Source organism: Orcinus orca, chromosome 13 (genome assembly GCF_937001465.1).
Source record: "Orcinus orca chromosome 13, mOrcOrc1.1, whole genome shotgun sequence".
NCBI lineage: Eukaryota > Metazoa > Chordata > Mammalia > Artiodactyla > Delphinidae > Orcinus > Orcinus orca.
In genome coordinates, this window is record NC_064571.1 from 39,625,964 (window position 1) to 39,649,154 (window position 23,191).

Below are 23,191 nucleotides of genomic sequence, written 5' to 3' on the forward strand. Positions count from 1 at the left end.
TAAATCAGCTCCTGTAATATTCATGTAATTTACTAACTTAAAGTTAGTAAAAAATAGTAACTAAATACAGAGTAGTCATAAATGGCCCAGGAATCCAAAAATGAAATTTAAGGTAATATACTTTTATTTCTGCCCTGTTTTAAAGAGGTTAAACCAGTAGAAAAAGAGCAGCAAGGGGAAGTCTATATGAGTGGATTAGGTTCCACTAAAGTAAACAATTCTCAATTTCAAAGAACATAGTTTGGGCTTCGAAAAACAGATATATGGCTTTTAACTCCTATGAGTCAGTGGTTTCTAGCACAATCAAATTTGAAGTAATTCTTCCTAAGAACAATTCACAAAATCGGGCAGTTTATAATCATTTGACAATCAATCACAGGCATATTCTGAGTATTTTCTATATGTTCAGTGTAAAATATATATCAGACAGTTCCTGTACTCAAAAAGAAATTAAATTCAACTATAAAAATAAGAAACCATATGGTAGAAGAACTTGCAAAGTATAAAGGGACATGTATTGATAATTGTTAGACTGTGTTACACAAACTAAAGTGCCAGAAGACTATAAAGGAAAGGTTGACCATGTAGTAGAAAAGGCCGTTTCACAGAAACAATAATCAACTAAGTGTTGCTGTCAATGTGATAGCAGATGTTCTCAAAAGCAAATTAAAAAAAAATATATATATATATATATATATTTATTTATTTATTTATTTGGCTGCACTGGGTCTTAGTTGCGGCATGCGGGATCTACTTCCCTGACCAGGATCAAACCCGGGCCCCGTGCTTTGGGAGCGTGGAGTCTTAACCGCTGGACCACCAGGGAAGTCCCTCAAATGCAAATGTAAAGGAAGCTAAAACAACTCAGTTTCTATCTATTTCAAACACAGAAAATCTAAGTAAAGGTCACCAGAATCCCACCATACAAGCCTTTTCTTCATGATTCAATTAGAGATCAAATTCTAACTCTTTCTCAGAATGCAAAACCATTTTTAAGTCACCAAAAATCACAGAGTGAAGGTCTTTGAAAATAAAATTCAATGCAAGTGTGGCATCACTAAAGTAAGTAACCAAACAAAATTTAGTTTAACATAAATGGCAATAGGTTCCCAGAGAAAAGATGAACCCAGTGAAAGATGATACCCTGGCTCTTCAGTTTGAAGTAAAATGGAAAAACAGATATGTTAATAAATTTCAATTACCAACAACTTTCACTGGTGAAGCACATTTAGGGACAAGTAGTGTGCTTTGGTTTGTAACCTACCAATGAGAATTATGCTTCTTTATTACCAAGATTTTTTTTCAATTAATTAATTTTATTTTTGGCTGCGTTCGGTCTTTGTTGCTGTGCGCCGCCTTTCTCTAGTTGCAGCAGTGCAAGGGCTTCTCATTGTGGTGGCTTCTCTTGTTGCGGAGCACGGGCTCTAGGCGTGCGGGCTTCAGTAGTTGTGGCACGTGGGCTCAGTAGTTGTGGCTCACAGGCTCTAGAGCGCAGGCTCAGTAGTTGTGGCGCACGGGCGTAGCTGCTCCGCGGCATGTGGGATCTTCCCAGACCAGGGCTCGAACCTGTGTCCCCTGCACTGGCAGGTGGATTCTAAACCACTGCACCACCAGGGAAGTCCCAAGGATTATGCTTCTTAACATGCTATAAGTCAAGCCAATATTGGGATGGAAAAAATATCTATGACCTTCAGTAATAGAGTTGAGTGCTTAAAGGATCAAATATGAAACAGTATCTACTGAATGCATTTGAGTTTCCAGGTAAACTTGATTGAAAAAGAAAAAGTATTCATTAAACACAGTAGCATTTATTTAGGACTTAATTATATTTTGTTTTATATCATATAGAGGCCTGGTTCACTAGAATCAGGGATATTATGTCTAACTACTGTGATGATTTACAGAGGAGGGTAAAGAAAGAAGCCTAAAAGTGAAGGCAACCTAATCTGAGCTGGGGCTGGCAGGTATAATGTCAGACTAAGTGGAGCTCCTGAGAGGAAAATAAAGGCAAAAAGAAGGCAGATAAATTAGTAAGGGGATGTGATGCTTTTATACTGGAGCAAGCAAGTTCTCATACTATAAAAGATGAAAAGAAGTCAATTAAGAGGTCAAGAGACCAAGGTCAATTGCCAAAAAAGTGAAAAGAGTAGTGAGGCACTGACCAATGTGGCCAGGAGCTGAAGAATTGAGAAAATGTTTCACAAAACCTCAAAGGTATACTTAGCCTGTGTACATGCTTTTATTAACCATTTGGAAATCTACCTAATGATAGTAAGTATTATCCCTTTTTAAATAACTGGTACTTTAAGATAAGGAGATTAAAATAAGATTAAAATAAGGAGAATCATCTGACCATAAAAGAAAATAATTTAAGAGGATACATAGTCACCTTGTATATTGTAACTGTGTATTTTTATCAAATTGTAGAATATATTGGTTCTTTCTAAAGCTCAAAATAAATGGCAAAATAATATATTTTGGATGTCAGCATATAATATGCTCAAATAAATGTTAAAGGTCAAAACTAAGGCTACTATAGTATCAGGAAATATTTTAAGTATATAGTATGTTAAGAGAATATGTATGTGACAAAGGAGATTAAAAGTGGTGCTCAGAAAAGGGAGAAAACACCACCATCACATATAAAGGATTTTTGCCAACAATATCATAGATAGTGGTTCTCCACAAGGGGCGATTTTTGCCCCTGGGGCATTTGTTAATGTGCAGAGCCATTTTGGTTGTCACACTGGGGAAGCAAGGGAGGTATAATTGGGATCTAGTGACTAGAGACCAACAAGGTGGCTAAACAACATGCAATGCACAGGACAACTTCCCACAACAAAAAATTATCCAGCACAAAACAGCAGTAGTGGGAGACTGAGAAACCCTTCTCTAGGTCTAATAGGAAATATAGGGGTCAGAGAAACAGGCTAAATTAAGAACTTCATGGTAATACAATCAGCAAAATCCAGAACTTGGGAAACTCTACAGGACAAATGACCTAATTTCATAAACTAGTAAAACTGCAAGGGAGAAAACCATGATGGGGTTATACAGAGTAAATGAGACTTAAGAATCGTATGAATCATAGACAGTGTGTGGACTAGAACAAAAAACTTTTAAAAAGTTATACAGTTGGGGAAGTTTTAACATTAGACCGTTGATGATGTTAAGATACAATTGTTAATTTTTTTCAGATGTGATAATAGTATTGTGGTTATACATGTAAAGAGACATATGGTTTTTACAGATGATTTTTGGAATTTGCTTCAACAATAATCCAATTGAAGATTTTGATGAAAACTAAATAGCTTTATTGGTCAACTGAAAAAAAAATCAATCAAAATAATGGGGCTAATAAAACTACTGGATTCTTGAATTATAAAAGATACACATTTACAGTTTATATAAAGCTTTGAAAGATAATTTTTTAAAGTAAATATCTGCTAAATTATTACCAAACATTAAAGTGTGTCAAAATTGGAGATTAATCCCCTGTAAATTTCAGAGAAAGCTATCATCTCTCTTCTTTCTGAAAACGACTTCCCTTCGCTTTCCACTGGAAAAATAAGACCTTAGAGCAGACCGATGTAGGAGTGATCATACTGGAAAGATTGTCTCTGCAAAGATTCTTATATAAAACCATAACTGGAGTCATCTGGGCAGCAGAACTCTCCCTGGTGACTCTTAGTTCCTACTCCATTCTTTCTGAACACGCTGGAATTGTCACTAGGTCTCTAAAGTATTCTAAAGTGAAGATTTTCCAAACTGCTGTTTGCTTTCATGTCCAAAACAGGCTAACATGAACTATCAAAATTAGGGACCCAAATTAGTTGCTACTACTACTCATTTTTAAATTAAGACACAGGACTTGAAGACATTACTGTTCTTTTCTGTCACAAAATTATGCTAAAAATTTACATGTCTCCAAAATATGCACAGCAATGCCCATATTCCAACATGATTCTATAGGAGGTGTTTCCATGCTGCCAGTAACTTTTACCTGACATGACACACGACAAAAAAAAAAAAAAGTAAAAACAATCCTATACAGGGTATGTTACTAAGAATAAAACAACCATTCTTAGTAGAATTCTTACTATGCTCTTCTAAAGAATTAGCAATAACATAGTCAATTCACTAGATCAAATTACTAGAACAAATATTAGAACCATGGCTTTATAAAACCTTATAGCTCTTCATTTTGTACCAGCCAGAAGAGAAACATGAGCTGGAAATGTAGGATGCTGCTCCTATAGCCCACATAATTCAGAATTTATCCATGATATAATTAGACATATTAAGAATGAAACCACCAGGGCTTCCCTGGTGGCGCAGTGGTTGAGAGTCCGCCTGCCGATGCAGGGGACATGGGTTCATGCCCTGGTCCGGGAAGATCCCACATGCCGTGGAGCTGCTGGGCCTGTGAGCCATGGTCGCTGAGCCTGCACGACCGGAGCCTGTGCTCCGCAACGGAAGAGGCCACAGCAGTGAGAGGCCCGCGTACCGCAAAAAAAAAAACAAAAAGAATGAAACCACCAGACTACACTCTATCAATGATGGGGATTTAAGGTTTTAGGCTAGTGACTTTTGAGAAAACTACAAATTAATGGCACATGATATCATAATAGTACTAAGATAGTGGTTTATCATTAAAGAAATAAAAAAGGATTAGAGTATACACAAAACCAGGTGGTACCAAAATAAGTAGCAAAAGAGATCATTAGAATCCTCAAAAAAGAATTTTGACTAAAATTAAAGGAATTATAGGTGACAATGATAGTAGATAAGTTGTAGAAAGAATGAATCTTTTTCTTTAACCATTTAGTTTTTTTTTTTTAATTTATTTATTTTTGGCTGTGTTGGATCTTCATTGCTGCGCGTGGGCTTTCTCTAGCTGTGGCGAGTGAGGGCTACTCTTCGTTGCGGTATGCGGGCTTCTCATTGCGGTGGCTTCTCTTGTTGCGGAGAACAGGTTCTAGGCGCACGGGCTTCAGTAGTTGCGGCACACGGGCTCAGTAGTTGTGGCTCGCGGGTTCTAGAACACAGGCTCAGTAGTTGTGGCGCACGGGCCTAAGCTCCACGGCATGTGGGATCTTCCCGGACCAGGGCTCGAACCTGTGTCTCCTGCATTGGCAGGCGGATTCTTAACCACTGTGCCACCAGGGAAGCCCCATTTAGTTATTTTTTAAGTGTGACAGGCATCACGAAATATATACATATTATATACCTTATATATTCATACACATAATATACATTGTCTTTAACCTTCAAAATAACATTTAAAAGAATATGTTACTGTGCCCATTTTATGGATGAGAAAGCTGAAGACCATAATGGTTAAGTGACTTGGCCAGTAAGTATCAGAGGTGGAATTTAAGTCCAGGAATGGTAGGACCCAGAATCTACCATCTTTCCCCTATACCTTTCATGACAACATCACCTCCTTAGGAAACAGAGGGGCCTTGGCATCAAAGGGTGAGGTATACCCCCAAGAGAGACTAGCCCTAAGTGGCTAACAGTGAGGGAGAGCACCAATCACACAGCAATAGGTAACTAGATGGGTTGCTGAGTTATAACATAAGGTCTGATTGAACTCAAACAGGCCTGTGTCTGAATTCTAGTTCTATCTTCTACTAGTTAGTTCTGTGATCCTGGGCAAGTTACATCACCTCTCCATGCCCAAGTTTTCCTATGTGCAAAGTAGGGATAAGAACAGTACATCGCTACTGGGCTTCTGCTTACCTGTCAGAAAGCAAATGATATCTTTTTTTTATTATTATTGGCCTAGCACCCTCTTCTACCATCAACTAAAAAATGTCACTTGCCATCTGGTTTTTCAAGAATTAAGTCACTAGCCACTGCAGACGCCAACCTTTTACACACCCTGAAAGGAGCTCAAGGTGGAGATGAGGAATGAGGCACTCTGTGCTGTGGGAAAAACTGGCAGAACAGGTCTTCAGATAGATATTTTCAGGAGAAAATTTTATGAATCCAACTTTTTGCATTGTATACCTAGAAGAGCACTAAAATCATTAACAGAGACACCTGTTCCTTGTAACTAGCAGCAAACTTCTAACGAGATGTGTGCTTGATTGCTTGCACTCCCTTCACCAAAATCATATATCTACTGACCTCCCCTGCTACCTCTTCAGAGCAGTTCCTCAGAGCTATCTGAGAGGCTGTCTCCCAGGCTACAGTCCTCAGTAAGTTCCCAAATAAAACTGAACTCACAGCTCTCATGCTGTGTGTTTTTTTTCAGTCTACACTTGGTTGAGAGGAAAAGAAATTTCAGGTCAGAATGGTATTAGATAAGTTTGGGTAGAAAATAATATTATGGTAAATATTCTGAATTTTCAAAATACCATGCTGATAAGGTAACTCACATTAGTTAGATAAGGTAACATCACATTACATACTTACAGGAGCCTATAAACAAAGAACACTCTTAAGAGACTAGACAGGTGGGGAAAGGTCTTGTTTAAATTTGAATTTATACAGGTCCTGAAAAAGCAAGATTCTCTGAGATATTCATAGATAACTTTAAAGTTCTTCCCGACAGGTTCAATACAAAATTCCTATTTAACCTCCCTGGAATGTAACCATCAACAGAAAAGATACAGGTATAATTTACTTATCTATAGAGCACAATCACATATACTATAAAGAAATTCACTAGGCTTATAATTAACACTAAAAATCTTGTACATATTTCCTTTAGTTGAAAAAGATCCTACCTAGGTCTAGCTTTTTCTTGTGCAGATTGCAAGTAAAATAAAATATTGTCTCTAGCAGATTTAAATCCAAACACAGTGCAAAGATTTCTTCTACAACTTCATTACCCAAATACTGCTAATTATGGTTTAAAATATATATGGAGAGCATTTTTGACCAGAAAATATTAACACAAATATTTATTAATAAATTTTAAATCCTAAATGAAATAATGATCTTAACATTCTAGAATGGTGTCCAATAATGAGAAAGAACCTAAAACATTATCAAAGAGTTTAATTTTAAACCTCATTCAATTTCTTAATTAACCTTTTTCCTTATTATTAACCTGATGCAGTATAGCATTTTCTTGGACATATGCCAAAAATGAATCATTCAAGCCCTTCAGCCGTTTGTATGACATTTCAAAGTAAACAAAGAGAAAATAAACATTTCATTTTAATGAGTAAAAACAAAAGAAATAAACATTACTACTTTCAAGCTTAGAATGACTCTTTAGGAATAGGAAAACAAACAAACAAAGCACGTGAAAATGTGGAAAATACTAAAATCGATGAAGAATAAGAAATACAGATATCTCCAACACATAAAAATAATCTCTGAGAACACTTCTTGTATATTTTGGTGGGGGGGTATTTTTTCCTATGCAAGTAAATATATATTTCTAAAATTTGGATTATGATGGTTGCACACTGTGAATGTACTAGATGTCATTAAAAGTGGATTTTATGGACTTCCCTGGTGGCACCGTGGTTAAGAATCCACCTGCCAATGCAGGGGACACGGGTTTAAGCCCTGGTCTGGGAAGATCCCACATGCCACGGAGCAACTAAGCCTGTGTGCCACAACTACTGAGCCCACATGCTGCAACTACTGAAGCCCTCACACCTAGAGCCGGTGCTCCGCAACAAGAGAAGCCACCGCAATGAGAAGCCCGTGCACCACAATGAAGAGTAGCCCCCACTCGCCACAACTAGAGAAAGCCCACTCGCAGCAATGAAGACCCAACGTAGCCAAAAAAAATTTTTTTTAATAAAATAAATAAATTTTTTAAAATGTGGATTTTATGTTATATATATTTTACAAGAATAAAAAAAATTTTTTTAATTTGGATTTTACAACATATACTATATATACAGTTCTGTATTTTGCTTTTTTCTCCCCACACTGAACATTATCTCATTTTCTAATATCATTAAATAATCTGTAAAAACATTGATTTTTTTAAAAATAGTGATTGTAGAGTATTTCATAGAGTGGATCTAAACATTTGTATGGTTATTCACTTATTCTCCCTCACTGGTCCCCATTCATTCACCTATTGTTAGACATTCAGTTGTTTCTAATTTTCCATCACATAAATACCATAATATTTACATAAATAAATATTTGTAGAATCTCAGGTTGCTTCCTTAGGCTAAATTCTTATGAGTACCCCTTCTTCCCCACAACACACACACACTCAAATTTTCTTTTTGTTTTTGGATATCTTTTAAGTAATAAAAGTTTACGCTGTGCCACTGTTTTTTTCCCTTATCTCATTTTCCTCTCTTCACTCCTCAGAGGTACCTACTATTTACCACCCCATGCATATCTTTTAAGTGATCTGGATATTTTTTTAAACTTTTTATAAATGGTATATGTGAAATGCATTTCCTTCCTTTGACTGCACAGGAATCAAACTCAGCTACCAACACTTACTGTGGAGACTGAAGACCCACAGTTTTAAACTCATTCATCACTTTGCTCTTTGATTCCATTTCAGGTTCACAGACAAGTTTATCATTTATTAATGTGGCTAAGCCTTTTGAGTTTCTATTTTTTTATTACTATTATCATTTCCACTAGAGCAGCAAGAGTGTAAAGTATGAATTTACAAGAATCATGTTATTCAGAAGTACTCACATACTCAATTGTTAAAAGCAAATAAAAATGTGAAACTAGAATTAAAACACATTCTAAAAAAATATTTAAACAGACTGCTAAAAATACTTTACCCTCATAATTTGTTCACCAAGTAACTCAGCTTACACTGGTCCCCACTTCATGTAAAGGAAAAGGAAGCACTTGGTATAAATAACATTAGAAGACTGATCTTAGAATATCTAACTTACAGTTTCTACAGCTATCCTCCTTTGTTATCAATATTCAAAAGGTTAAAAAAAAAGCAAAAAAAATTTCAAAAATTATGAGTTAGCAACTTGCTTAGAGTCTCATAGAAGAATTAAAAACTACATTATAGGATGGGGTTCCTTCACTCTAAAATATAATGTCTAAAGAAAATATAACGTCAAAAACAAAAATTCATTCAACCCCTACCTCACTCCATATATAAAAATTAACTCAAGATGGATCAATGACCTAAATACTTACACTGACCTATTTCTCTTAACCTAAATAGGGGTAAATTTTATGACTCAGATTTGGCAATGGATTCTTAGACTTCACATTAAAAGCATGAACAACAAAAGAAAAAACAGACAAACTGGACTTCATAAAAATTTAAAACTTCTGTGCATCAAAGGGCATTACCAAGTACATGAAAAGACATCATATAGAATAGGAGAAAATATTTGAATCATATATTTGATAAGAGTTTAATATCAAGAATTTATAGGGACTTCCCTGGTGGCACAGTGGTTAAGAATCCGCCTGCCAATGCAGGGGACACGGGTTTCAGCCCTGGTCTGGGAAGATCCCACATGCCACAGAGAAACTAAGCCCGTGTGCCACAACTACTGAGCCTGTGCTCTAGAGCCTGCAAGCCACAACTACTAAGGCTGCGTGCTGCAACTACTGAAGCCCATGCACCTAGAGCCCAGGCTCTGTGACAAGAGAAGCCACCGCAATAAGAAGCCTGCGCACCGCAACAAAGAGTAGCCCCTGCTCACCGCAACTAGAGAAAGCCTGTGCGCAGTAACGAAGACCCAACGCAGCCAAAAATAAATTAATCAAACAAATTTTTTAAAAAAAGAATATATAAAGAACTCTTAAAACTCAACAACAAAAAAGACAACCTATAGGGTTGTTTTGTGTTTTTTTTTGGTTTTTTTTGTTTTTTTGCTGTTTGCGGGCCTCTCACTGTTGTGGCCTCTCCCGTTGCGGAGCACGGGCTCCGGCCACGCAGGCTCAGCGGCCACGCAGGCTCAGCGGCCATGGCTCACCGGCCTAGCCGCTCCGCAGCATGTGGGATCCTCCCGGTCCGGGGCACGAACCCATGTCCCCTGCATCGGCAGGCAGACTCTCAACCACTGTGCCACCAGGGAAGCCCCAACCTATAGTTTTTTAAAGTATGAATGCCTTTAAGCATATAGCAGTCTTTTCTTTTCTTTTTTTCTTTTTTTGCTGCGCTGGGTCTTCGGTGTGGCACGCGAGCTCTTTATTGCAGGCTTCTCTCTAGTTGCAGAGCATGGGCTTCTCTAGTTGTGGCATGCGTGCTCCAGAGCACACAGGCTCTGTAGCTGCAGCGTGCGGGCTTAGTTGCCCCACAGCATGTGGAATCTTAGTTCCCCGACCAGGTATTAAACCTGCATCCCCTGCGTTGGAAGGCAGATTCTTAACAACTGGACCACCAGGGAAGTCCCTAGCACTCTTTTCTACAGGAGTTATTTCTACACTCACACTTTATGGCCACAGAGGGCAAGCTATATAGATACGTTCTTCAACTTTGCTTCCATGGTGGTGTTTTCATCCTTCAGCTTAATAGAAAGGCTAATGTCATAAACTTTATGATATAAAGGTACTGATCTCCTTGACTCAAAGAGTTTATATGAAGAGGAAAATGGAAACTTTCCACTGAATTCAGCATGTAAAGTAAGTGAGGCAGTGCTATCGTCAATACTTCTCCAATCTTGTACTCTTCATTTCTCCAATCCATCGCTGACTCCCTCCCAGCCTGCCTCCCTCACACTCTTTATTCACTTGCCCACTAAAGGTCCACAATTCTCAAAGTTCTGCTCTTGGCCTTCATTCTGCTCCTCAATAACTTCTTAAATTCCATGGCCACTGAATAAATGCTCATGACTCCTAGACCTTTCTTTTTGCCAAGTCTACACCACTGAAACCCAGACCCAAATTTCCAAATTCCTAATAAACATCTCAAGAATGGTTTAACAAAAGGAGCCAGAACTTGTTGGTTTTGAAGATTCTCAGTCTTTCCAGATGCAAACAATATTAAAGTAAGAAATGGCTTCCAAGAAAAGTTCAAATCCAAGGCATTGCCAAGAATACATGGTCCAAAAGACAAGGCTGAGAGTATAGCTATAAAATTCTTTGTTACAGCCTCAGAAAGCTCTAAGATGGTGACTCTGAGTACTATTCAGTTAGACAAAAGATCTTCTAAAGATTTAAAAAGTATGACTCACAGAGTCTTTTAATCAAACACTAGAGTTTCTAACATGCTAAAAGCCATTGTCCCTTAGCAGAATCCTAAAACAGAAAATGGCTTATCTCACATAGAGAGTTTTAGGTGTGGCTTTTACCTAATGGAGTGAGCTCAAATAAGATTTACAGGAGTGCCATAAAGTTGTTAAGAGAATTATACAGGCAGAAAAACCACCCATTTGGACTGAAAGGAGCAGAAAGAGTACAAAATGAAGAGTCCTTTAGGTGTCCAAACATCTACAAGCAGGAAATAGGTAGAAGAAACTACACAGCTGCAAATGCAGGCTACCTTTCATAGAAAAGGAAAGAGAATGCAGAGTGTAGAAGTAAAAGCCCAAGAGATGGCGCTAAGAGCCATGGAGAGTTACTCCCAGACTTTAAATTCTAATCAAGGAATTACCAGCCTATGCCCTACGAATTTTAGAAGTGGTATGAAGTAATGACACCTTTGTGCCAACATCTTCCCTCTCCTTGAACAAGAGTACCTATAGTGGTTACCTTCTTCTTACTCAACCACTGCATTTTGGGTGTTTGCAGAGCAGATAATTTGCCTCCTTAGTTTCACAGGTCTTCAGACAGAGAGGCAATGGACCCAAAGGGCTAAAATTAAGGAACTACGTCTAAGAAGCCTCATCCAAACCTAGACTTGATTTAGATGACAACATCCTGGACTATAAGCTGATGCTATAAAGGAGAGACTTTTGCAGGATATTGGGAGAGGGTGAGTGTATTTTACAGGTGAGAGGAGTGTCAATAATTTTGGCTAGAGAGTGAACTGTGGTGGTTTGAAATATGTTCACAAATTCTTTGACACCTCCCTCAAAAGGTAGAGCCTAATTCCCCTCCCCTGGAGTGTGACTCACTTCTAACAATAAGAAAAAAAAAGTGACTTGCAAAGAATAGAGTAGGGAAAGGGAAAAATATTAACTTTACAATGGAAAAACCTGGTAAATGCTACTACCTTAACATGTGATAAAGATTAACATCAACAGTGATGCCATGTGTACTGCATTTATCCCCTAATATGGTGTGACAAGAAAGGCACTTCACCTCTGTTGAATTCTTTTCCAAAACCCACAACCCCAGTCTAACCATGAGAAAAACAACAAACAAGCCCAGATTGAGGGAAATTATACAGGATATCTAGTCAGTACTCTTCAAGACTGTTATGGTCATGAAAAAGAAGGAAAGATGAGAGACTGTCACAGATTAGAGGAAACTGGGGAGAAATGCAATTTAGTTTATTTAGCAATTCAGTGGTACTCTGGATTGGATCCTAGAATAGAGAGGAAAAATAAACGGAAAAACTAGTGAAGTACAAATAAAATCTGTAGTTTAGTTAGTAACAATATATCAGTGTTAGTTCCTTATTTTTACACATATACCATGATAATGTAAAATGTTAACAGGGAAAACTGGATGAGTATAAGGGAACTCGTAGTATCTTTGCAACATCTGTATAAATCTAAAATTATTCAAAAATAAAGTTAACCTAAAGCCAGAAAAAAAAAATCATACCTATTTCAGAGAGTCGGTAAGAGAACTGAGTCAATGCATAAAATATGTTTAGAACAGTACCTGGAACACGGTGAGGATATAATAAATAATAGCTATAGTTATTCTGATATTTAACACTTAGCAGGTATTTGCTAAACAGATGAAAACTAAAACATACAATAACAAGACAACAAGAGCTAACTTCCATTAATTTCATACTTGATATACTGCTCTATCCCTCATTATTTCCCAGCGAAAATAAACTGTGACATATATTTACTTTTTTTTTTTTTTTTAAAGTGTAAGTAATGGTGTTTAAGTCAGAGACTAGGTCATACAAGGCACTGTGGCTTCCTGCTTACTTTTTCTCTCTTGGATCATCCACTGTGGAAAAAACCAGTTGCTATGGTACTTAGTGGCCAACAACAAGAAAGGAATTCAGGCCTCTTCCGACAGCCATGAGTGAGCCTGGAGGCAGATCCTCCAGTCCCAGTCAAGCCGTGGGATGGCTACAACTTGGCCGACACCTAGTGCAACTCATGGGGGACCCTAAGCTAGAATCACTTACCTAAGCTGCTCCCAAATTCCTATCGCAATTCCTATGTGAGATAATAAATGTTTGTTGTTTTTTAAGCCCCTAATATCCGGGGTAATTTGTTATGCAGTAGCAGATAACTAACACATGGATTCTCTCCCTTATCAATTCATCCAAAAATTTATCAAACACCTACTTTAATATTTTGAGGCTATAAGGGATACATATATTAATGATAAATTGTAGGCTTCTTGGGAATCCCCTGGTGGTCCAGTGGTTAGGACTCCCACGCATGCGTTTGATCCCTGGTCGGGGAACTAACATGCTGCACAGTGCAGCCAAAAAAATACATACATATATATATATATATACACACACACACACACACACACACACACACACACACACACACACACACACACACACACACACACACACACACATATATCGGCTTCTTGAAGGCATAAACTAACAAGGCACTGTAGTGGACATACACTGGTTTTGTTTGTCCAATATACCTAATTCCTTTGGGAAACTACTCCTCACCTATTCCCTGTAGTATCAGCTGTCAATCTGTACCTTACCTTACCCCTGGTTAAAGAGCTGGGCAAATACTGCAAGTTTCAATTACCCTAATTCCTGTAAACAGTGACTCCTCCATGGGTAGCTATGTGACCTAAGCAGGGTAAATAAGAATTTCAGCCTTTAGTCAATATATATACGTTGGGAAGAGAGAAGTACCTCTTTCCACTGGTATTGCAAAGCTGAAAAGGTAAGTCTGGGCTTGACAGCCATCATTTTACCTCCACAGGGAGTAAGTTTGTTTACAGAATGACATGAACAGAGTCAGAGAAAGCCAAGAGGTATCTGAAGCCAAGAACCACTTTTGGGCTTCCTAAGTACATAACCTGCTAATCTCCTTTTTTTTTGCTTAAGTTAGACACTAATGTAGGTGCTTTGTTTTTCATTTTAAATCTAAGTTGTATGAAATGCCAAAGAAAGGTTCAAATATCCTGAGAATTCAGATTATCTGATCCAGCTGAGATAACTAGGGAGGAATTCATGGCAGAGATAATCAGTAATATGAACTCTAAAGAAGAGAGAGAATTTAACCAAGTGAAAATGGGGATGGATAAAGAACATTCCAAGTAGCAACAGAAAAGGATATGCATGTATGGAAAATACAGTCCCTCTTGGTAGGACTGTACAATATAAATAGGTGATAGAGCATGGAAACCTTAAATTCTATTCCTAGAGGGCTAAGCTGTTTTTTCTAGACTAAGGGAATGTGTGAGGGGGAGTTATCTATCATAGGATAACTGGTCAAACTCACTTTGTTTTTTTGTTTAATTTTTTTATTTTTGGCTGGGTTGGGTCTTTGTTGCTGCGCACGGGCTTTCTCTAGTTGCGGGAGCAGGGGCTACTCTTCGTTGCAGTGTGTGGGCTGCTCATTGCGGTGGCTTCTCTTGTCATGGAGCATGGGCTCTAGGCACGCAGGCTTCAGTAGTTGTGGCATGTGGGCTCAGTACTTGTGGCTCGCGGGCTCTAGAGTGCAGGCTCAGTAGTTCTGGTGCACGGGCTTAGTTGCTCCGCAGCCTGTGGGATCTTCCTGGACCAGGGCTCAAACCCATGTCCCCTGCATTGGCAGGTGGATTCTTAACCACTGCACCACCAGGGAAGTCCCAAACTCACTTTGTGATCAATGTTGTTTGGATGTCACCACTCAATTAGCTATGCACTCATGAGCTTTATCATCATAATTCAGTTCTTGTTTCTCTACTATAACCACAGACTATTAAATGACTTATTAAAATTCAGATATACTTCCACTATTATTGACTTCCTCTAATCTACTTAAGTTAATAACGCTGACAATGAAAAGGACGTTGAACTTATTTGGCAGTTAATCTGAGCTCATTCCTAGTGACTACCACTCATTATTAAGTGCCACCTGTAACTTGGGTGATAATACTGAGCTCTCTTTAATTACAGACAGAGCTATCTAGAAAGTTCAGAAACATGATAAAACTGAAACTTAGCTTCTAAATTCAAATGTCCCACCTTCTGTTCCCTCAACTGAGAAATCATTTTTAAAAAATCCATTCAGGGGGCTTCCCTGGTGGCGCAGTGGTTGAGAGTCCGCCTGCCGATGCAGGGGACGCGGGTTCGTGCCCCAGTCTGGGAGGATCCCACATGCCGCGGAGCGGCTGGACCCGTGAGCCATGTCCTCTGGGCCTGCGCGTCCGGAGCCTGTGCTCCGCAATGGGAGAGGCCACAGCAGCAAGAGGCCCGCGTACCGCAAAAAAAAAAAAAAAAAAAAAAAATCCATTCAGAAGTGTTAAAAAAGGCCTTACACCATATATAAAAATTAAATCAAAATGGATCAAAGACCTAAACATAAGAGCTAAAACTATAAAACTCTTAGAAGAAAACAGGGGAAAAGTTTCATGACACTGGATTTGGTCATTATTTCTTGGTCATGACACTAAAAGCACAGGAAACTAAAGAATAAATAGATATACTGGACTACATCAAAATTAAAATTTTTTGTGCATCCAAGGATATTATCTAGAGAGTGAAAAGACAACCCGTAGAATGCAAGAGAATATTTGTAAATCATATATCTGATAAGTGATTGATATCCAGAATATATAAAGAACTCCTATAACTCAACAACAACAAACAACCAGATTAAAAAGCGGGCAAACGACTTGAGTAGACATTTTTCCAAAGACGATACACAAATTACTAATAATCACATGAAAAGATGCTCAACATCACTAATAATTAGGGAATGTTCATATCCATTAGGATGGCAATTTAAAAAAAAAAAGGAAGGAAGGAAATAACAGATGCTGATGAGGATGTGCAGAAATTAGAACCCTCACACATTGCTGAAAAGGATATAAAGTGGTTGCAGCCACTGTGGAAAACAGTTTTGCAGTTCCTCAAAAACTTAAACATAAAATTACCATATGCTCTCACAATTCTACTCCTGGGTATACACCCTATGCAGGGACTCAAACTGATATTTGTACACCATGTCCACAGTAACATTATTCACAAAAAACAAAAGATGGAAACAACTCAAATGTCCATCAACAGATGAATGGATAAAGTGTGGAATATACATACAGTGAAATATTATTCAGCCTTAAAAAGCACTGAGGACTTCCCCGGTGTCGCAGTGGTTGGGGGTCCGCCTGCCAGTGCCGGGGGGCACGGGTTCGTGCCCCAGTCCGGGAGGATCCCACGTGCCGCAGAGCGGCTGGGCCCGTGAGCCATGGCCGCTGAGCCTGCGCATCCGGAGCCTGTGCTCCACAACAGGAGAGGCCACAGCAGTGAGAGGCCCGCGTACCACAAAAAAAAAAAAAAAAAAAAAAGCATTGAAATTCTGAGACAATGCTACAAAATGGATGAATCTTAAGACATTATGCAAAGCAAAATAAGCCAGACACAAAAGGGCAATTATTGTGTGATTCCACTTACATGAGGTACCTTAGTAGAACAGGCAAATTCAAAGACACAGAAGGTAGACAGAGATTACCAGGGGCCAGAGAGAGGTGACAATGGGGAGTTATTGTTTAATGGGTGCAGAGTTCCTGTTTGGGATAATAAAAAAGTTCTAGACATAGAGAGTGGTGATGGTTACACAACGCTGTGAATATACTTAATACCACTGAACTATACACTTAAAAATGGTTAAATGGTAAATTTTATGTATGTATAGTTTACATAATAAAAAAAAGTGCTAAGAATGGGCTTGGGTCAGAGGCCTTCATCTTGGCAGTAGAGCAGCAGCATACATGGAATGAAGCCCACAGCCCACCAGCCAGTACACAAATACTACACAAACACAAGCAGTTTCAACATTTCTGGGCAGGATACACTGTCACCCTGAGTTTAGCACAAAAATTGTTTCCAAATCCTCTTAAGGCTTGGTTTCCTGGCTTCCTCTCAAGCACCCCAACTGTCCACAAGAATAGAACCAAAGAGCCTGAATGGTAACAATCTGAAAGAAGTCCAACACCAGGGGCTGCCTATTGGCAGGATATTAGTCAGAAGCCAAGGACTTCAGCTGTGCTAAAGCCCTGTTCTCACAGGTGCAACGAGTTTGCAAAGACAAACACTCATATCTCTACCTCTTTAAATCTTTATATTGAAGCATAATATACATACAGAAAAGGGTACATCATAAGAAACAATGACTTTTTTTAAAGCCTGTTAGGTAAAATTTAAGCTCAATAATCTCAAAGGCATCTTTCATAAACTGGGGTTTTTTTAATAAAATTACTTCAGCACAAAAGCATTTTCTTAACTGCCAAATGTTAATTTCTTTTGATTTACTTTTTTCCCCAGTGGGAAGGGCTGGGGAAAAACTTAAGTTGTGTATTAGATGACCAATTTACCAATAAGACTGTTAAACAAAGACTAGAGTTACCAATTTACACTAACATATTCATGCAAAAAAGTTATCCCCACTTCCTCACTTTCTTTCACTTTCTACATCCCTTCCAACCCATCCCAAAGCAACTCATCTACAATACATTAAAATGTTTCTTCTATCTGCTCACTTCTCTCCACATTGACTGTTAAAATTATCTCCATCTTCCTGGCTAATATTATATTACCTGGACCAGTACCATAGTGCCCTCTAAGCGTTCTCTTGGCTTCACTTTTTTCCCTTTTGGCACAATAATGGTTTGTATTATCTCTGGGCGTGCCTTTTTTTTTTTTTTAATTTATTGTATTTATTTATTTTTGGCTGCATTGCTGTGTGTGGGCTTTCTCTAGTTGCGGCGAGCGGGGGCTACTCTTCCTTGCGGTGCATGGGTTTCTCTCATTGCAGTGGTTTCTCTTGCTGCGGAGCACAGGCTCTAGGTGTGCGGGCTTCAGTAGTTGTGGCACACGAGCTCCAGAGTGCAGGCTCAGTAGTTGTGGCGCACGGGCTTAGTTGCTCCGTGGCATGTGGGATCTTCCCAGACCAGGGATTGAACACGTGTCCCCTGCATTGGCAGGCAGATTCTTAACCACTGCGTCACCAGGGAAGGCCCTGGGCTTGCCAAATTTTGAAACATGTTACAATAAAATTTAAAAAGGAAGGAGATTGTCATAATTGTGGAAAAGAGGTAAAAATGTGGAATGAAGATTGTCAGAAGTCCACGTAACCCCATTTTGAAGTGGAGTATTAATTTTGGCTCTGTTCATTCTGTATACCTAACCTTGCTAACAGAATGAAGGATTAAGTTTTGGGGTTTTTCTGTTTTTACCTTGAGATCCCGTTTTACCTAACTACTACCACACAGAGATTTGTAAGCAAAAGAGAATAGCTTTTAACGTGCAAAAAAACAGTTCCAACCATAGTGATTTTTTTTAATGAGTTCTCAGTATCATGGCTTCACTCTTGATTATATTATTCATCCTTCACACATGAATCAGGGATCCTATGAGGACATAAATCACATTGCATCAGTCCCTTGTTCGAAGCCCTCCAATGGTTTCCTATTATACTTAGAATAAAAATTCAGATTTCCTACCAAGGCCAACTTCTTACCTTTGCTGTTCCCTCTGCATGTATTTTGTGCTCTCAGATCAGCTTGCCTCCTTAGAGAAGACTTCCCTCTCTCAAACGAAAGCAAAAGCCCTTTTTTAAAGGCTTTTAAATAATTTTTTAAATCTCCAGTGAGTCTGATGCCCAGTGATGCTGAGAACCACTGTAGTAAATGAGTCTTGCTTTTGCTTACAATGATTTTTCTGCCAATTTACTTCTTGGTGCCTGTTACCACCTGTGGTTTAAGAAACTGGAAAACCAACAAGTAGGAAAAGGAGGAAGGAAAGAAGGAAGGGAGGGAGGGAGGGAGGAGAAAGAAAGAGAGAGGAAGAGAGGAAGGGAGGGAGGGAGAGGGAGGGAAGGAGAGAGGGGGAGAGGGAGGGAAGGAGGGAGGGAGGGAGGAAGAAAGAGAGAGAAGGAGAGAAAGAAAGAGAGAGGGAGAGAGGGAGGAGGAAGGGAGGAAAGAAGGGAAGAAAGGAAGGAAGGAAGGAAGGAAAGGAAGGGAGGAAGGCAGAAATGGAAGGACAACCTGTACTAATCCAGTGCCAAAGGTCACACCTATGTGCTAAACACAAGGGTTATGTTCATAAACTCTAGAGAAGTCATACTACCTGTACCAACTTTTTTGTTTTTCTTAGTTCATGACATTTAACTCTGAATCAGAGTTGAAATCAGAGAAACCAAATGCAAATGTACCTCCTTAGAGCTGCCTTCCTCAGCTTACTGGGTAAAGAGAGCCATTTCGTCTTCTGAGCTTTGATAAGGCTCTTCAGTCTCTGATACACTTTCTTACACTAATTACTACTGTTTTTTGTTTACTGTCAGCTCCTTAGGATAAGAGACTTGGCCATATTGTTCACTGATACATCCTCAACACCTACACAGTACATGATACATGGTAGATGCTTAGTAAAACAGTGAATTATATGATTCATTTATTCATTCAACAACTACTTCCTGAATATCATGTGCCAAGCAGCATCCTAGACTTTGAGAATACAGCTGTGAACAAAACAGCAATAATCCTCACCCCATTACATGCTAATGTGGAGCACAGACAAGATTAATAATTACAATAAAATATACAGCATGGTAGATAGTAATAAGTGCCAAGAAGAAAAAACAAAGCAGAAAAAACTAATCTATGATGATAAAAGGTAGATCAGTGGTTGTCTAGGAACTGTGCTGGAGAGAGATGGATTGTACAGGGGAAGAAGGAGACTTTTAAGGGATGATGAACACATTCTGTCACTTGACTGCCATGGTGGTTTCACAAGTGTATATACCAGCCAAAATTAATCAAATTGGACACTTCAAATGGATACAGTTTATTGTATGGAAATTATAGCTCAATAAAGTTTTCAAAAATTAAAGCAGAAAGTGGAGGACTGAACTTTTAGAGAGGTGGTCAGTGAAAGCATTATTGACAAGATGAATTTTTTTTTCCGGTACGCGGGCCTCTCACTGTTGTGGCCTCTCCCGTTGCAGAACACAGGCTCCGGACGCGCAGGCCCAGCGGCCATGGCTCACGGGCCCAGCCGCTCCACGGCATGTGGGATCTTCCCGGACCGGGGCACGAACCCATGTCCCCGGCATCGGCAGGCGGACTCTCCACCACTGCGCCACCAGGGAAGCCCCCGAGAAGATGAATTTTTTTAAAAAGACCTCAGGAAAGTGAAAAGGCTAACTCTACAAATATCTGAGTGAAGACCAATCCAGAGAGAGGGAACAGCAAATGCACAGACCCTAAAGAGGGAGCACGCTTAGCATGATCCATGAATCAGCAATCAGCATGGGTCTAGCTATAGCAGACTGAGCAAGGGAGAAAGCTATTAATCTGACTGTGAAACAAAGCCCCTAGAGTGAGATGAGAGCCATGAATACATTAACTGACTTAGGCTTTAACACAGTCACTCTGTTGACACACTGCTGTGTGTTGAGAATAGGCTAAAGAGCAGATGCAGAGAGGTCAGTTAGGAGGATGTTATTATAATCTAGGAGAGAAGTAATGGTAATCTGAACAGAGTAGAGGGGAGTAGTGAAAAGTAATCAAATTAAACCCAACAAGATTTGATGATGGACTAGATGTGGGCATGAGAAAAAGAGGATATGAACCGGAAGAATGGAGGTACCACTGACTGAGATGATAAAAAATATAGGAGGAACAAATATGGGAGGCAAAGAAGGAACTCAGTCTGGGGCATATTCAATTTTTTGATACCTTTTTCACATTTAAATAGAGTTCTCAAGTATGTCATAAGTATATACCTGGAATTTAAGGGAGAAATCCAGTTTAGAGATATAAATTTGGGAGTTGTTAGGCTATAGAAGTATTTAAATCCATAGAACTGGGACTTCCCTGGTGGCGCAGTGGTTAAGAATCCGCCTCCCGATGCAGGGGGCACAGGTTCAAGCCCTGGACATGCCGCAGAGCAATAAAGCCCATGTGCCACAACTACTGAGCCTGCGCTCTAGAACCCAAGAGCCACAGCTACTGAAGCCCACGCACCTAGAGCCTGTGCTCCACTACAAGAGAAGCCACCGCAATGAGAAGCCCACGCACCGCAACAAAGAGTAGCCCCCACCTGCCGTAACTAGAGAAAGCCCGCACGCAGCAATGAAGACCCAATGTAGCCAAAAATAAATTAATTAAAACAAACAAAAAACTAAATGAGATCACCTAGGAAGTGTGTTGGAGATAGGGAAGAAAACAGGACCAAAGACTTAAGCCCAGGGACACTCCAACATTGAGAAGTGGGGTGAATGAGAAAGAACCAGCAAAAAAAAGAGATATGAAAAGGGAAAAAAAAGGAACGGACTAGAAAATGAGGGGGAAAATTAGGCAAATGTGTCATGGAAGACAAGTATTTCAAAGAAAAGAGAAGTCAAGTATGTCAAATGTTGACTCATGGATCAAGTCTCAAAAGGCTGTCATTTAAGACCAAAATAAATGCAAAATCATTATATAAATTTTTGAACAGAGGCTTGGTTAAGAAAACCAAGCACATTAATAGTAGAGCATTCTAATCTTAATACATCAAAAATATTAAGTACCACTTATTATTACACAATTCTTACATAAAACATACCCCCAAATGTCTACTTTTTAATGGGTAAATTATCAACTACTGAAAAGTTCTGATTTTAATTGTTTCAAAACTAGATGACCACTTACATTTTTTTCCCCACTGGCTATTACCTATTCTCTGTTATGAAATATTCATTCTAATTAGTAACGTTGAAAGTTTTTTATCATCTTTTTCTCTTTTGTAAAACATTTCCTTCTGTACAAGGTATTTTTTGTAAATAGCTAATTCAGAGTTAGTCAGAATTTAAATATTAAGTTGTGGATCTCCATGTTTGTTTTTTAGCAAAAATGAACACAATGAAAATCACAATGGCTTTCAAGGAGGACCAAATATTTTATTCTATTTATTTTCTGTGTTGTTATAGACTTTAGGCACTGTCCTTCTACAAATTGTATCTAGGAACTCTAAGTTTAGGACCACGACTTTAGAAAACAAACTATTATGAAACACAACTTTGAGCTACAAAAATGGGTTGACCCATTCAGAATTAAAGTTTAAATAAACTCAATGTTCAAAACCTGATATAAAATATAAAATGGAAAATTCCTTTATTTAAAAAATAAGTGGGACTTCCCTGGTGGCGCAGTGGCTAGGACTCCGCACTCCCAATGCAGGGGGCCTGGGTTCGATCCCTAGTCAGGGAACTAGATCCCACATTCATGCCGCAACTAAGAGTTTGCATGCCGCAGCTTAGGAGTCCACCTGCAGCAACTAAGAACCAGTGCAACCAAATAAATAAATAAATATTTTTTAAAAAGTATTCTAAACTGATTTAAGCATCCTCAAGCTGTTAAATTTCATCAATCCGTACTGACAAAGGGTGGTTTGTTTATTAGATTAGCTTGACTGATTTCTCTGGAGGCTTTCCTTTACTACATTGTTAAAAGTGAAAATCCAACCTTAAAAACAAGAATTATCAGAAATAGACCAAGCATTACAGCGTGTATAACCAAATCCTCCATAGCTACTGAGAATAAAGCAACATGATCTCAAAATGGTAAGTGTTAATAAAATAAAATGGCATTTTATTTACTCTCTATATCCCATCTTTACAAATTTTCCCATATATTGGTACACATATAAATGTATGTATGTATGTAAGAGAGAAAGGGCATGAGAAAGAGAATGTGCTTTAAATTTTCCTTCTTCTATGACACAAAGCAGGGAGTTGTGGTGGCTCTGCTCCGGCTTATGAAGCTACAATGCTATACGTAAGAGAGCTCAGCATAAACTGATTATTAATCATAGGTTTTAGCAGGTTCTTATTCCTTACCACCAGAATTATACAAGGAGATCAGTGTACCTTGTTGTAGAGGAATTGTGGAAATTAAAAATAAGTGATTACTTTCTTTTGAGATTAGATGTTTACCTATGTTTTGGACAAAATGCTGGCCTTTTACT

At 38.7% G+C, this 23,191-nt stretch overlaps 1 protein-coding gene across 10 annotated transcripts in view; it reads right to left on the reverse strand.

Annotated features, from left to right (window-relative positions):
• COMMD1 (copper metabolism domain containing 1) overlaps nucleotides 1-23,191 on the reverse strand; it is a 166,300-nt gene that overhangs the window by 72,321 nt on the left and 70,788 nt on the right. The window contains exon 3 of one of the 10 annotated variants that reach the window (XM_049696107.1): nucleotides 3,165-5,038. The exons of the other annotated variants lie outside the window; for them this stretch is intronic. Within the exon in view, the coding sequence (XP_049552064.1) occupies nucleotides 4,994-5,038 (45 nt within the window). The 3' untranslated portion in view covers nucleotides 3,165-4,993. Of the gene's footprint in view, nucleotides 1-3,164; nucleotides 5,039-23,191 lie in introns of those variants that run through there. 10 annotated transcript variants of the gene reach the window in all.